Raw genomic sequence first — 14,462 nt, forward strand, 5'->3', positions numbered from 1 at the left:
GAATGGGGGCTCATATTCTGCAATTTCCTCAAGTTGCCCCATCGTCCTCCCCTCCTGCCGTCCGCTCAAGGTTTCAACCACAATGGCACCTTGATTCAGATTTAAAATGGGCGATTTGCATAAAGAACAAACAAATGAAGCCCAATTCAAGGCCATGCACTTGTAAAATAACCAAAACTTTCAAATGTCTCCTTCACGATATGCAAACATCAACTATATGAAGAATGCACCACCAACATGATTACATTTTATCACCCACTTTTAGCCAAAAACTAACTAACATACATAAGTTATCTTTCTTTTCTGCCAATGAGTGAACGCTACAATAAATTGCAGTCATTAGCAAGTTGTGATGACAATAGAGGATTATCAAGTTGTGCTAACGACTCTGACTTCTGAAATGCAACTGAATTTTTATATTTACCTTAATTTCCACTTTGTGAACACTTCGAAGTTTTGCAATGACAATATCTTTTTTGTTTTGTTTTTCTTTGCATTTATAAGTCTATAGAAATAAGTTGTTCTATTCTCTTTTATTTCCTGCGCTAAACGGCACTTAATTTGTTGTATGTGCATCTTATTTTGCCCCTCCTGCTTGAAGTTTCTGTAAGTTTGCTGTATTAAAAAACAAAAATAACAGTATAAAAAAACGTGCAGCTGAATGCTAGCTTCTTTACAACGTCCTTGAATCGGATACTATTACTCTAAATAGGGTAACAAATTTCCCTAAGAGATCAAGAAAAGGAAAAACAAACACATAATTGCAAAAAAATAGCATTAATGTTACCAATGTTTAAAAATGGTCAAAATGAGGATGTGACTTGCACATGTGTAAGCATGTTACCAGATTAACTTTAAAAACTTTCAACATCATTCTTTCTCCAGAGGTGAAAGATATACTGTTTGCCACGTGATATAACTGCATAACCTTAAATAAGAAAATGCAAATCTTTATATTTTGCTCAATTTTTCATAAGATTATAGCAGCAAGTTTGAAAAAGATGTGTGTTTAGCTAATACCTGTATCTTTTAGCAGACAACTTCTTTTATTAAGCACTAAAGTAACTGCAACTTTCTCAGAAACAAAGCTAAAGTAAATAAATAAATAAATAGACAAAAATACTGCATTCATCCTGTTCTTTGCACCATCAGGCATGATGAAAAAAAAAAGTACCACATTTACAAAATTCGTGCAAAACCTGCTGCAATTTCACTAACTGCAAATTTCTGAAAATAGCGACGTACATGTTTATGAAAGACTAGATATCACATCTTTCTGTCAAGCAAAGCACCCCTACAAGTGCTGTAAACAACATCCAACGTCCTTTTTTTCTTTCATAGGTCATATAGAATTTCACACTTTTAGCAAAAAAAGAAAAAAAAACCTGCGCTCAGCTTTTGAATTGTGTTATGAACAGCTGACGAAATGCAGGTAGCAGTCAACAGGCTCACATTGTGTTCTGCTGCGTTGCAGATGAAAAAAAAAAATCTCACTAACAGTTCAGATAACATTATACGAGCACAACGCTGAGCTCGGCAAACGTGCACCTGCCAGTGCCAAGCCAGAACCAACAGAAGCTGTCGGCGGGTAGCAACAGATTGTGAAGGCTTTCCTTAGTGCACGATTAGTGAAGAAGAATCTACTTGGATGCCGCCAGTGTACATGGCCATTGATTGACTACAGGTGGATCGAGAAGATGGGTTCTGCTGGAATTTTCTTTATCAGCAGAGATTTACTACCTATTGTATTCCAATCAAGCCAAAGAACGAACACAGAAGGTTGGAGGAACATCTACTTGGCTACAACGGTCCAAACACGAGAAAGTACTTTGAAATCCATGACAACGCATGGACATACCCATGCTGGTGTTTTGGCACAACATTTGAAGCGGTAGTTTGGTCCTACCTTGATTTTAGGAAGGAACAGCGCCAACTAAGACGATCACAAGAGGGAGAACGACACAGGACAAGCGCCAACCTCTCCCTCGTTCTCCCTCTTGTGATCATCTTAGTTGGCGCTGTTCCTTCCTAAAATCAAGTATGCACCATCTAGCCCAAATGAATGTTGTCTTGGCCCTAACTTTCTCTTCTGGTAATGATTTAACCTCTTACTGTGATATTAATGAAAGCAGAGTCTTAAAGTGATACTTTATCAATCTAAAGCAATTTAGTGTTTCCGTTTAGCTTCCCTTTAAATTACCCGTCGTCAGGGTTTGTCAGAAATCTTGGTTATACACTTGGAGCTTTTTAAAGATAATTTTAAAGATAGATATTTTAAAAGATAATAAAATTTCATTAAACTGAACATCAAGTTGAAGAGTGTCTGGGAAAACAAGCCTGTGAATGTTAGGCGACATAGTTTAAGCAAAACTTTAATCATATTGTTAATAACCCTTAGCTCATGAAATAAATTTTTTCCAACTTCATTCTATGCTGAAATTTTGCAATCATTTGCCAACACAATTCATCGAAACTGTAGTGGTGCCTTAAGAGGGTCACTTACTCATAAAAATGAACATGCCAATCCTGCCAATAAATTTTTTGCGAGGCCACCTTTTAAAGAATTGGCCGTTTGTAAAAATAAATAAAGGAAGCTTTTTTTTTTTTACTGTATATTAATGCCTAAACTCAGTCAGGTGAAACATAGTGAGAAAGTATACTCTGAACGTGTCAAATTAAGAGGGGGAAATTACGTCTGCTCCCACAGCACTTTTACCACGAATGTAAACCAGAGAACTGGCAGAAGAATGATCTCGGGGATAATTAAATTTGTAATCACTTTCCAAAATCTTGCCATTAAAATGATTTGTTGCTTGTGTCATCTAAGGGATCATTCCTCTGCAGCTTTTTCACAATTATAAAGGAAGAAGACATTGTTGAACGGCTGCCTGCCTTACCACCTTATGCTAGCACCTTTTTGTTTCTTTTATCATGTAGCGCAATAGAGAAAGCGCGCAGTGGAGCCAGCAGAGCAGGAACGGCTAATTTAGTTCTCATTAAAAAAATAACACATAGTCCAATTTTATCACCGTGGAAAGAACATTAATAAAACCTTTAAAACTGCACATGGCTACTGAAACAATATTAAAGCTGATGCACCGGCAAAATTTACAGCTGCTGCCAGGACACGAAGCACAGACACTTTGTAGCTATACAGAGACTATAGATAAAAAATACAGCCACATAACTCATGCTATGAGCTATCAACTGTAAGTGTTTTGAAATTCGTTCTTTTTGTCTTCCCACCTGTCTAGCCAGACATTGGGCAAAGTTGAGCTTGTTAGCGGTACATTAATGACTTGCAACATGAAGTGAACAAGTCCTATCTAGTCTGAACTGCAATGGAGTAAAAAAAAAAAAGACATTGTCAACAACTTATGTCCGGCTGCCCTGGAGCTTATAGTATTGCTTACGTGACCCCTCTGTTTGACTCTGGACATTTTTCTTATCTTATTGCTATGGCCATTGCAATTCACTTAATTGTAGTACCTAGTCTGCTGTAACTTACTCTGCTGTGATGTTTCACCAGTGCAAATGAGAAATGCGACAGGCCTCGAGCAGGCATGCAATCCTAGCTTTCCTGTATTTTATCTCTCACTATCTCTCAGCAACCGGATAACTGCACGCAACTTGATAACCACGATTGCCCTTCTAATGGACTGCACGCACTGGCCCTGGAAACAGTAGCAATTGAATTCTGCTTAACATAGTGTGCACTTGTGTGAGTGTAGGAAGAAGTTCTTACAAAACGCGACAAAAATATTGATTTTCCGCTGGTCAACGACATACTCAATGTTCTCAACCAGCCAGCAAAAAGATGTGTGGAGAAATAAAGAAAAAAAAAAGAAAGAAAGGTGGGGAAGCTGCCATTTTAGTAAGAACAAAGCGTTCAGCATCTAAACTTGCCATTCTGCCAATTTCCCTTTTGCCTTGTAGTGTTCTCAGACGTGTTGGGGATTACGTTTCGAGGCATTTTTTTGTTGTCGTTACTTTATTTCCATATTGACAAAAATAAATGCAGTCAAAAAGACTCCTTGCAGAACAAATGGACAGGCCCCAGTACTTTTATAAGTTCTCCATCAACAAATCGGACCTGTATCTCTGTGTTTTATATACCGTTTTCATGTGAATTCCTATGTACTCCCACATTTTTTTTTCTCCAAGACGCATTTGTCTTCTGTGGTATCAAAAAATAATGTGTGCTATGCATTGCTTTTCTCATTTTCTAAACAAGTATCTCCTAACTGGCACATGCCTCTAGACTCCCAAGAAATGGGCATAACTTAACAGGCTGCCTACAATCTTATAATTACAATATGAGTATTAATGAGAAATAGTATTACAATTTTATTTGTGCAGTTAGGATAACCAACTGGCCTGATTACCTCAAGGCTGCAGAACTATGTGGTAATGTGAGGGAAACAATTTTTTTTTGTATCTCTAGCACAATGCCTTTAGAAATACTCAAAGCATTCATGAAAATATGCTATTCCACCATTACGCCCTTTATTTTGAGGCTGAACAGAGTTTTTGGATAATGCTTCAGGCGTTCATCTGTTCAAGTGGGTTACTTGAAGAGGCAGACAGCAATTGCAGCAAATACTTCTGCACTCTTTTCACCTGTGTGGTAACACTAGCCATGCTTAACAACTGCTGTTAGATGTAACACACACACTTCTCATCCCATAACCAGCAGTACTATGACAGCTGACATGAGCATTCATGGTCTGAGAATGACAGCGAAGTTGGTCCAGAATTATTGGTCAATGCTCATTACATTACCTATGGCATCTACACATCTTGGCACATAAATGTACCACAAGTCTCCATTCAAATTAATGCCCTTAGAATACAAATTAATAAATTAAATAGCCACTGTGCTGTCATTAGGCAAAACTACCGCAGTCTAAAGTTAGCACCAGGTGCAGTAGTGATGCTTGGCACGCCTAATAAATACATTGAAGGGGATGATATCTAGTAGTGCTAGTGATTCTCTGTCAGAAGAAAGGTACCTATTCAGTTTTGCCAAGTTACATACATCACAATTAGCACTTGAGTATGAAACTCCCTAAGAGCCTTGACGTATCCATGTTTGTTGAGGCTTCACTGGGGCATTACTACAACTACACAGCTGTGATGGGTAAAAGACACTCTTGCTGGGAATTTATTTCCTTTCCCTTTCTTACACCTCATCATGGCTGCATTGTTCCTGAAGGATGCAGCAGCATTTGACATGTCAGTTATTTACTGCCTCGAAAGAAATTCATTCGTGCATGCATGCATGCACACTTACTTCTTTTCCTGTTTCACTGAATACAACAGCTGGATATGCGCAGGCAACTGTTTGATTCAGGCATGTTTGATCTGCTCTTGTACCAATATGTTGACTCGAAATTGTTATGTATTAACGTTACACAGCACATACTGTGCTATATACAAAAACATAGCCAGGTGTCCTTCATAATCACAAGGCTATTGGAACACTTCACTTTTTCCATTTCGATGCAGCTATATATAAGCAATATGTCTTGCAGTATAAGATTCACCAGCAAAAGCACATATACCATACCAATTAATACCGATAATATATATTTTCAATAAAAGTTGGTTACTCCACCAGATGTTCTTCAGTGTGGAAAAAGAAAATATTCAAAAAGCGTATCGATGCAGCTGATTGCTGTGCAGCAAGGCATTTGTGAGGCTGCACGAAAGGGATATATTTTGCACACCACTAAGGCAGCAGCTCATAGTGTAAATTTGAAGATAGGTTCTATAACACTAATATCTGGTTCAACAGCAATTATAATGGCAACAGGCCACCAATTTTCGCGCACAAAACAAGTGCCACATGGCAACTGGGCTCATCCTGTTGCCGTATCACGATCACTGGTAACGTATTCTGCTGCCCATGACACAGTTTGGCAAGGAAGTCTGCAATGGATGCAGAGGGCATATGTGTTGTTTATAATGCACCTCGACATATTAAACGAGTGCGTGCGTTCAATTCTGCTATCAGAGTTTTCCATCTGTGCGCGCCTTCCTCGGACGTGAAAACATCAAAGAGGGAGGGAGAGAGAGAAAGTCACACGCGCTATTTGTCACTACTTCAACATCTCTGGCAAGGCGCCCTTTCGCATATGTCCCGCGGCCAATGCCTCCTTTCTCGGCTGACCAGCCTTGGCCGCCTCTCGACGGCTGTGGAGTTAGCAAACCTGTTTTTCTCCGATTTCGGAAAGAGGCAACACACACATGCGACAGTGGTACGCCGGTGGCAGCGGGAAGGAAGCGTCAAAGAAAAGGCAATATAGAGCTCGCGCAAGAGCCCAGACTGCACTCACGTTTAGAGCACGTTGCACAACCGATCGTCCGGCCGCGCGTCTATTTATCACCGCCTCCGGCGAGTATATATACAAGGAATTAGCATTACACAGGTGTTTGCTGCGCAAAAGACGCAGATGCATACATCTTTCAACGTCCGCGCGCAGTGACTCACCACTTCGACATGAAAGAGAAAAACGGGCACTGGTGCGGCAGTCGAAACGAAAGCGGAGCTAGTTTTTCTACATTCCCGTCTTTTATTTACTCCCGATCACGTTGCCGCCGGGCGAAAATATATATCATATCAGGTGTGTCGAGAAGTGACATCGTCGCTGGCGAGTGCCAAAATATAAGCATGATCGATGACGCTGGGCGGATACTTCCTTCACACGCGCACGCAGCGGTACGTTTCGCAAGGAACGCGCGCGCGCGGCCGATTGGCCCACCGCGAGAAGGAAAATTTCGAAATCTGGCCACAGCTGCTGCCGTCGAGCATGCGTCACATTTATAACCAGTTTAATTATAAACACCTTAACGGTGCAGCGAACGCAGCCGCACAACGATACGCACGCGAGCGCCGAACGTGCCACGGGTGTTTACTTAGGAGCACGAAGAGCACACGAGCTCGCAAGAGGCGCGCCGAACGTGGGCATGTCCGCGAAGCGCGAAATATCGAGCAACCCCGAATATCTGAGAAACGCGGCGGGTGCGCGCCTCCTCAGCTGCGCAAGGCACGCGAATGTTGTCTGCGCGACCGTGCGGCCACAGCTGATACGCGGGAATCACGAGGTCTCTTTCCCTTGAATGTTCGCGCAGCTGGCACAACGCAGGCGGCCGGACATGCCTGGCGGCGAAGCCACCGCTACGGTGTCGCCGGCTGGCTAGACGTTCTCCAATTCAAAACAAGAGAGGGCACCGCGAAATGAGCCGCCGCGATCGTGAAGCCCGTGTCTCGCGCACCGATGTATTATGCGTGCAAGAACAAAGGAACGACGCCGTCGCGGCTCGGTTAGAACGAAAGCGGGGGGTCTCACCTTGCCGGTCCTGATATCTTCAGCGAGGACAGTGGCCGGTTTCAGCAGTATATCGTCGGTGATCGGAGGCAGGCGCTGCGGCTTGCCGTGGATGAAGGCGAACAGTGACGTGAGGAAGAATTCGTTTAACACCTTCACGTAGCGGATGACGATGAGCAGGCACTTGAGCACCAGTTTCTTCATGGTGACCATGTCGTGCAGCTTTCGATTTTGAAACAGAGAAAGTTGCTTGTAGCTGCCGTTGACGGACTTCCAATTAAGAGCACTTAGGGCGGCCGAATTGTACGCGCCGATACGCAGGCTCTGCCCCCGGATTTCTGTGACGCTGTCGAAACAGCTGCTGAAGTGGTACAGATACGGCGCGGCTGCGCTGACGCTCAGACTCTGAGAACCGCCGCGAGTCGCGAACGTGCCAGTCCTTCGACAGCCCGAAGCGGCCGTACGAACCCCAGCGAAATCCCGCCCGCTATGTGCTGAAAGGGAGGCGACGGCGGACGGGCGAGGGAGGGCACCATTTGCCGCCTTGCCTAAGCGCTCCCGCTGACCTTGAGAACCCTTCGATTCGCGCACCCGATAAGCAAGCGACACTCGGTGACGTCGCAAGTAGCGAGAGGGCTGCCTGCTCGAAGCGCTGCACGCGCTGAAGCGGCGGGAGGTTTGAATTTTGAAGCAGGCCGGCTGCCCTAAACACGGACCGCAATAAATGCACGTTATCATACCTCGTGCACAGTGTGAACCCTGCGGTGCTATGAATTAGTCTGCTTGTCACAGGTTCGTTGAAAAAGGTGTGGACAGCGTTAATTAATGAACAAGGCGCTCACAGCGGTATGTTTTTGAACAAGTAGGCGTGCCCTTCCAAAGAAAACAGCGCAGTCACCGCTCAGAAAGTAAGCCATACGCTATATTTCACCTGCAAACACGGAAAGGCGTTTCAAATCAGCACCGTTGATTTGGTTTGGTGCCTATGGATATGGCTCAACCCACTACGGGGGATCGGCCATGAATCGGGCGGCAGTAGGTATAGAAGGGAAGAATTAATGCTTAAATAGATTTTTGTAATTTAGAAATTGTGAAATAAATGAATACTAATCGTTATTATCAATTTTCAGGCTGTATTATTTCAAATTCGAAGTTAATATTTTGTGTTCATATTGAGGAAAGTAAAACAATTAATAACGTGGCAGTCTCTTTGTTTCACTTACAAAATTAAATATGGCATCAAGTACGTTCCCATTGCAGTGTCCTGGTGCCGACGCCCCTCGAGAGTATCACGGGGAGCGTAATATCCTATCCTATAGTTGGCGAAGGACACTCTAGAACTCCTTTTATGTGCACGTCGAACCTACGACGCTCTATAAAGAAAAGTTCCATAGTTTCAGATCCGTTGCAATAAAAACAATGAGGGGAAGATGCCGAACCAGACCTGTGGCAATAAAAATTAAGCATTGGTATTCGCGGCAACGCATTCTCGTGAATGAAACTTAAAATTTTCTTGTTGAACACCCCCTGCTGTACCAAGGAAATCTAAATCGGCGTTATTTAATACGCATGATTTATCACGTTCTTCCTAACCACAAAATTTTCTCTATCTTGCAGCCGTGATGTATGCCGAAGGTTTCAGGATCTTCACCGCCGACTCCGTTGACTCAGCCCAGATAAGGATATGGTGCTGATGATAACAGGTCTGGCGTACGTTTTTCGTTTTCTTTCCGCCACGCGTACAGCATCGAGCTTGTTCACGTTGTATGCATAAACATTTCGCAGCAGTCCGAACACCGAAACGGACACACCGCTTATTGTGTCTGGCTTTTCCGTGGGTTTTGAGCGCGACAAAATCTCGAAGTTCGTGTATTCCTGACATCATACCTGCATGGTTTCACGATCGACCGTGTTCTGCGCAGGTCCTGTTTCATGCTTACATATGTAATTTAAATTATGTAATACAAGTAACTATATATACGTGCGTCTCATTAAGCAGAACAGAGCATCTATTTTATTACACACAGAATACCGTATTTGCACTAATATATTGCTACGGAACAGTATTTGCGATTACGAAGAGGCGAGCAGGGTGAAGACGACGACGACGATTATAGAGGCTAGCGCGGGCTGTTGCCTCTTGGCCAAGTGCGACGTATTGCCTTGTAAATATACTTGTATATAGCTTCTCGTCGGCGTCTTCCTACGTAACATATCTGGTGGAGGTGGACGTTCCCTATACCTCGTCACGGAGCTTCGCAGTGGACGGTACGTCGAGCCTTCCTTCATGGCTCCAGGCAACGACAACTCGACTCCGCCGGCTCCGACACCTGCTGCCACTTCGACGACCTACATCACTCTCCCCGCTCACCGTGATCCTAAGATGGGGAAGACGTCGAGGACTGGATCAGCCTGTACGAACACGTCAGCCGCAATAACCGGTGGGACTCTACCATCATGCTCGCCAACGTAGTTTTTACCTCGGTGGCACACCTCGAGTTTGGTTTCGTACGCGCAAAGATGAGCTCACCAGTTGGGATTCGCTTAAGCAAAAGCTCCGAGACTTGTTCGGCAACCCCTACGGTCACCAACTTGCCGCGCAGAAGGCGCTTTCCGGCCGTGTGCAGACGTCAACAGAGCCCTACGTCACGTACATTCAGGACGTCTTGGCTCTGTGTCGCAAGTTGACGCACACATGACTGAGTCCGATAAGGTCTCGCACATCCACAAAGGCATTGCCGATGATGCCTTCAACTTGCTCGTTTTTAACAACGTGGCGACGGTGGATGCAGTTATAGAAGAGTGCCGCAGCCTGGAACTCGCTAAAAGCCAACGTATCGACCAGCAGTTTGCCCGTCTGCCCAACACCCCAGCGACATCTTCCTGTGCCGACGCTCCTCGCCCCAACAACACTGGCGATGTTACCAGAATTACAGTGCCTAGAACACTGTACCAGAATTACCAGAATCGTCCGGCGTGAGATCGAGGCCGCCTATTCGGCTGTTTTAGACTCGAGTTAATGTTCAAAATTTCTGGCCTCACAACGCCGGCCGCGTTATATTCGGGTTCGTGACATAAATATAAAGCACCTTCTTTTTTTTTTTCCTTTGGTGTTTCAACTGCAGTGAGCTAAACCTCTAGGCACAACCGCCGCCTGCTTGCCGCGCTCTGCGTGCGCCTGCTGCCACATCTCCTGTGAGATGCGAGATCGAGCGGTGAGGGCCGTTGCCATGGGCTGTATACCATCTTGCGTCGTATACCTTCTCCTCATTTAGAACGCTGTTAGCGCTGCACCAATTGTGTGTGGTCACAGGCGGAAAGTTTTCATTTTCCGGGGATATATATATATATATATATATATATATATATATATATATATATATATATATATATATATATATAAAACCTTTAATAACAGTTGCACTTGAAGAAACTTCATGTGACCTCTGTTGCGTTTCGCCTGCGACACGTGGTTTTGCCGGCGCGACTGCGGCGGGGCGGCAGACATTTTGGCCCGATCGTCGTCGCCGCAACACTCATCGCCAGGTGTTTCCAGGCGCGACTGCGGCGATGCGACCGCCTAGGGATCATCCTCGCATTCCAGTCATTGTGCCCGAAACAGGCGATGCCAAAGCAGGGATCTCATTCCAGTTATTGGGCCCGAAACAGGCGATGCCAAAGCAGGGATCTCGTTCCAGTCATTGTGCCCGAAACAGGCGATGCCAAAGCAGGGACCATCCTCTCATTACAGTCATTGTGTCCGACCGGCAGCGCCACGACAGGGTGCTACGAGATCGTGCTCGACATGGTGCTACGGCATCGCTACGACAGTGTGCGTCACCATTAGCCCATTGTACATTCACGTGCTCGTCTTTTGAGGGGTTCCTTCTTGCCCTCAACTGCGAGAGTATAAAAACAGCTGCCCCCGGACGCCAAAAGGGGGGCTCCGATTTCTTCTGTTGAGTGAAGTGCTCTCCCGTCTCTCTACTTCGGTCAAACCTGACCGCCAACTCTTTGCGATGTTAAAATAAACAAGTTGTTTCGTTGTTACCAGTCGACTCATGCTTTGCCGGGACCTTCGGATGCTTCCAGTTGTACCCCAGGCCGCCAGGCCAACGCTACCCTTGGGGCTTGCGACCCAGGTACAACCACGGGCGTCAGCGCCGAGTTCCCAACAGATCGTACCAGCAGTCCGGATCCCAAACATCTGGTTGGCAGCGGTGAGATCGCCTCCGACTTCAGACAACTGTCTGCCAGCGGTGAGATCGCGACAACGGAGGCCAGCAGCGAAGAGATGCAGTTGACTGTATGCTGAGCAGCTCAACGACGATCCGGGAGCAGTGCAACGAGCCCTGTGTGACGACTGGTTGCCTGCAGCGGAACGACTGCGCGGAATTCCTGCCTGCGAGGTTTGGTGAGTGCGGGACTTTCTTCTTCTGAGCTTTGCCAGGCTTTTGTTAGTGTTAGAAACAGAGCTGGTAATTGTGGTTGTCGTTGCTGCCGGGTTAGTTTGCGGCAAGACAATAGTAAGCAGTAGAGAAAGCAGCATTCAGAGCAGCCATGGATTTGAAGTCGTTGCGCAAACCGAAATTGTTGGAGCTTGCAAGAGAGTTGGGTCTGGATGTCTCAGACAAACTAAGAAAACCTGAACTGCTAAAGGCTATTCTTGAGTTAGAGGCTGAGGATGACGAGCTGTCGGAATGCCTTGAGACTATTGAGGAGAGGTCAAAAAGACAGGAGCGCGAACTTAAAGAGCAAAAAGAAAAAGAAGAGCGTGAACGTAAAGAACAGAAAGAAAAAGAAGAGCGTGAACGTAAAGAACAGAAAGAAAAAGAAGAGCGTGAACGTAAAGAACAGAAAGAGCGAGAGCAACAAGAGAAAAAAGAAGAGCGCGAACACGCTTTGGAAATGAAGCGTCTCGAGGTAGAGATGGAACGCGCTCGTAATGGAAGTCAGGCACACGGTGCAGGAGAACGCGTATTGTTCAAAATGACGGACCTGATGCGGCCGTTTAAGCTTGGAGAGGACATTGGTTTGTTCCTGGTTAACTTTGAGCGAACGTGCGAGAAGCAGGGGTTCTCTCGGGAAACGTGGCCACAGCGCTTGCTCACTTTGTTACCCGGCGAGGCGGCCGACGTAGTCGCTCGCTTGGATAGAGAGGAAGCAGAGGATTTCGACAAAGTAAAATCGAGTCTGCTAAAAAAGTACCGGCTGTCTGCGGAGGCGTTCCGTCGGAAGTTTCGGGAAAATGAGAAAGGCAGAAGTGAGTCATATACAGAGTTTGCGTATAGGCTTATGTCGAACATGCAGGAGTGGCTCAAAGAAGAGAAAGCGTTTGGTGACCACGATAAAGTTCTGCAGTGTTTCGGGCTAGAACAGTTTTATAGTCGGTTACCGGAGAACGTGCGATACTGGGTCTTGGATAGGCCAGACGTGAGTACGGTGGCTAGAGCCGCTGAGCTAGCCGAGGAGTTTGTGACGCGTCGAGCTCGCGGAGCTAAGGACGGTCAAAAGGGTGAATTTGGCTCGAAGTTTGAGAGGCCGAAGTTCACGCCCATGAGATTAAAGAGGGACACGCGTAGTGAGGATGCGAGTGAAAGCAGTCCGACCAAACGTAAAGAGACGGCGGCAGCCAAACGCAGAAAGCGGTTCGAGATGAGGCGAGCGCGCTTGTGTTATACGTGCCAGAAGCCGGGTCACTTTTCGGCGCAGTGTCCGGAAACAACACCAAAAGTTGTGTTTTTTTCAATAGGCAGCACTGACGAGAACATGAAGCTTCTCGAGCCTTACATGCGAGACCTCCTCGTGAACGGGAAAGAGTGCCGAGTGCTTCGCGATTCCGCAGCTACGATGGATGTAGTTCACCCGTCTTACGTAGAACCCCATATGTTCACGGGCGAGTGCGCATGGATCAAGCAAGCCGTGGAAGCTCATAGCGTGTGTCTGCCGGTAGCAAAAGTGCTTATTGAAGGACCTTTCGGAGCGCTTGAGACAGAGGCGGCAGTGTCATCTATGCTGCCACCCCAGTACCCGTACCTATTTTCAAACAGGTCCGATCACCTCCTGCGCGAGAAGGGGCTTTTGTTTGGTGAAGCTAGTGTTCAGGCCTTAACCAGATCGAAGGTTCGGGAGCTCGCTGCAAAGGCGGTAGTTGCGGGGCCGACGTTATCAAACAACGAAAAAGGGTCAGAGGCGCAGCAAGCTGATATTCCGAGCACGCCCGAACTGAATAAACTTGAGTCTGTAACGTTAAAGGCGCCAGATACTGGAGAGGAAACGCCCGACGCGGGAAAGTTAGAAGAGCTATCTACTGATTTGCTCATCGCGCCGACGTCAGACGGACTTGATAGGTTGCTAAAAGTCAGCCGGACGGCTTTGATAGCCGAGCAAAAAAAGGATGGCAGCCTGGAAAACGTGCGCTGCAATGTCAAAGAAGGTATCGCCAGGAAAACTGCGCGTTTTGTGGAAAGAGGTGGAGTCCTGTACCGGAAGTATCTAGACCGCCGAGGAGTGGAGTTCGATCAGCTGGTCGTGCCTCAATGCTATCGTCAGGATCTGTTGCGCTTGTCACATGGGGGTTCGTGGTCCGGACACCTAGGAGTTAAGAAAACTAAGGACCGTCTCTTGCAAGAGTACTATTGGCCAGGGTGTTTTCGGGACGCAGACCATTTCGTGAGGACATGTGACACTTGTCAGCGGGTGGGCAAACCAGGGGACAAATCGAGGGCGCCGTTGAAATTGGTACCTATCATTACGGAGCCTTTTAGACGGCTCGTTATTGATACTGTGGGACCTCTGCCGGTAACAGCCACGGGGTACAGACATATTTTGACTGTGATCTGCCCAGCGACAAAGTTCCCTGAGGCAGTGCCGCTTAAAGAACTCAGCTCAGTTGAGATAGTTAATGCACTACTGTCCATATTTGCGCGAGTTGGTTTTCCTGCAGAAATTCAATCAGATCAGGGCACAGTGTTTACTAGCGCTTTGACGACAACTTTTCTCGAAAGGTGTGGGGTAAAGCTGCTACACAGCTCAGTGTACCACCCACAGTCGAATTCCGTTGAGAAGCTCCACTCCGTCATGAAGCGCGTGTTGAGAGCGTTGTGTTTTGAACATCGAACTGACTGGGAG

General features: G+C 46.1%; 1 protein-coding gene across 1 annotated transcript in view; it reads right to left on the minus strand.

Annotated features, from left to right (window-relative positions):
* Positions 1-7,995, minus strand: part of LOC142584873 (fatty-acid amide hydrolase 2-A-like) — a 39,472-nt gene extending 31,477 nt beyond the window's left edge. The window contains exon 1 of the mRNA XM_075695187.1: positions 7,353-7,995. Coding sequence (XP_075551302.1) covers positions 7,353-7,544 — 192 coding nt within the window. The 5' untranslated portion in view covers positions 7,545-7,995. The remainder of the gene's footprint in view (positions 1-7,352) is intronic.
* Between the last annotated feature and the right edge of the window lie 6,467 nt (positions 7,996-14,462).

The sequence above is a fragment of the Dermacentor variabilis genome, chromosome 6 (genome assembly GCF_050947875.1).
Source record: "Dermacentor variabilis isolate Ectoservices chromosome 6, ASM5094787v1, whole genome shotgun sequence".
NCBI classification, from domain to species: domain Eukaryota; kingdom Metazoa; phylum Arthropoda; class Arachnida; order Ixodida; family Ixodidae; genus Dermacentor; species Dermacentor variabilis.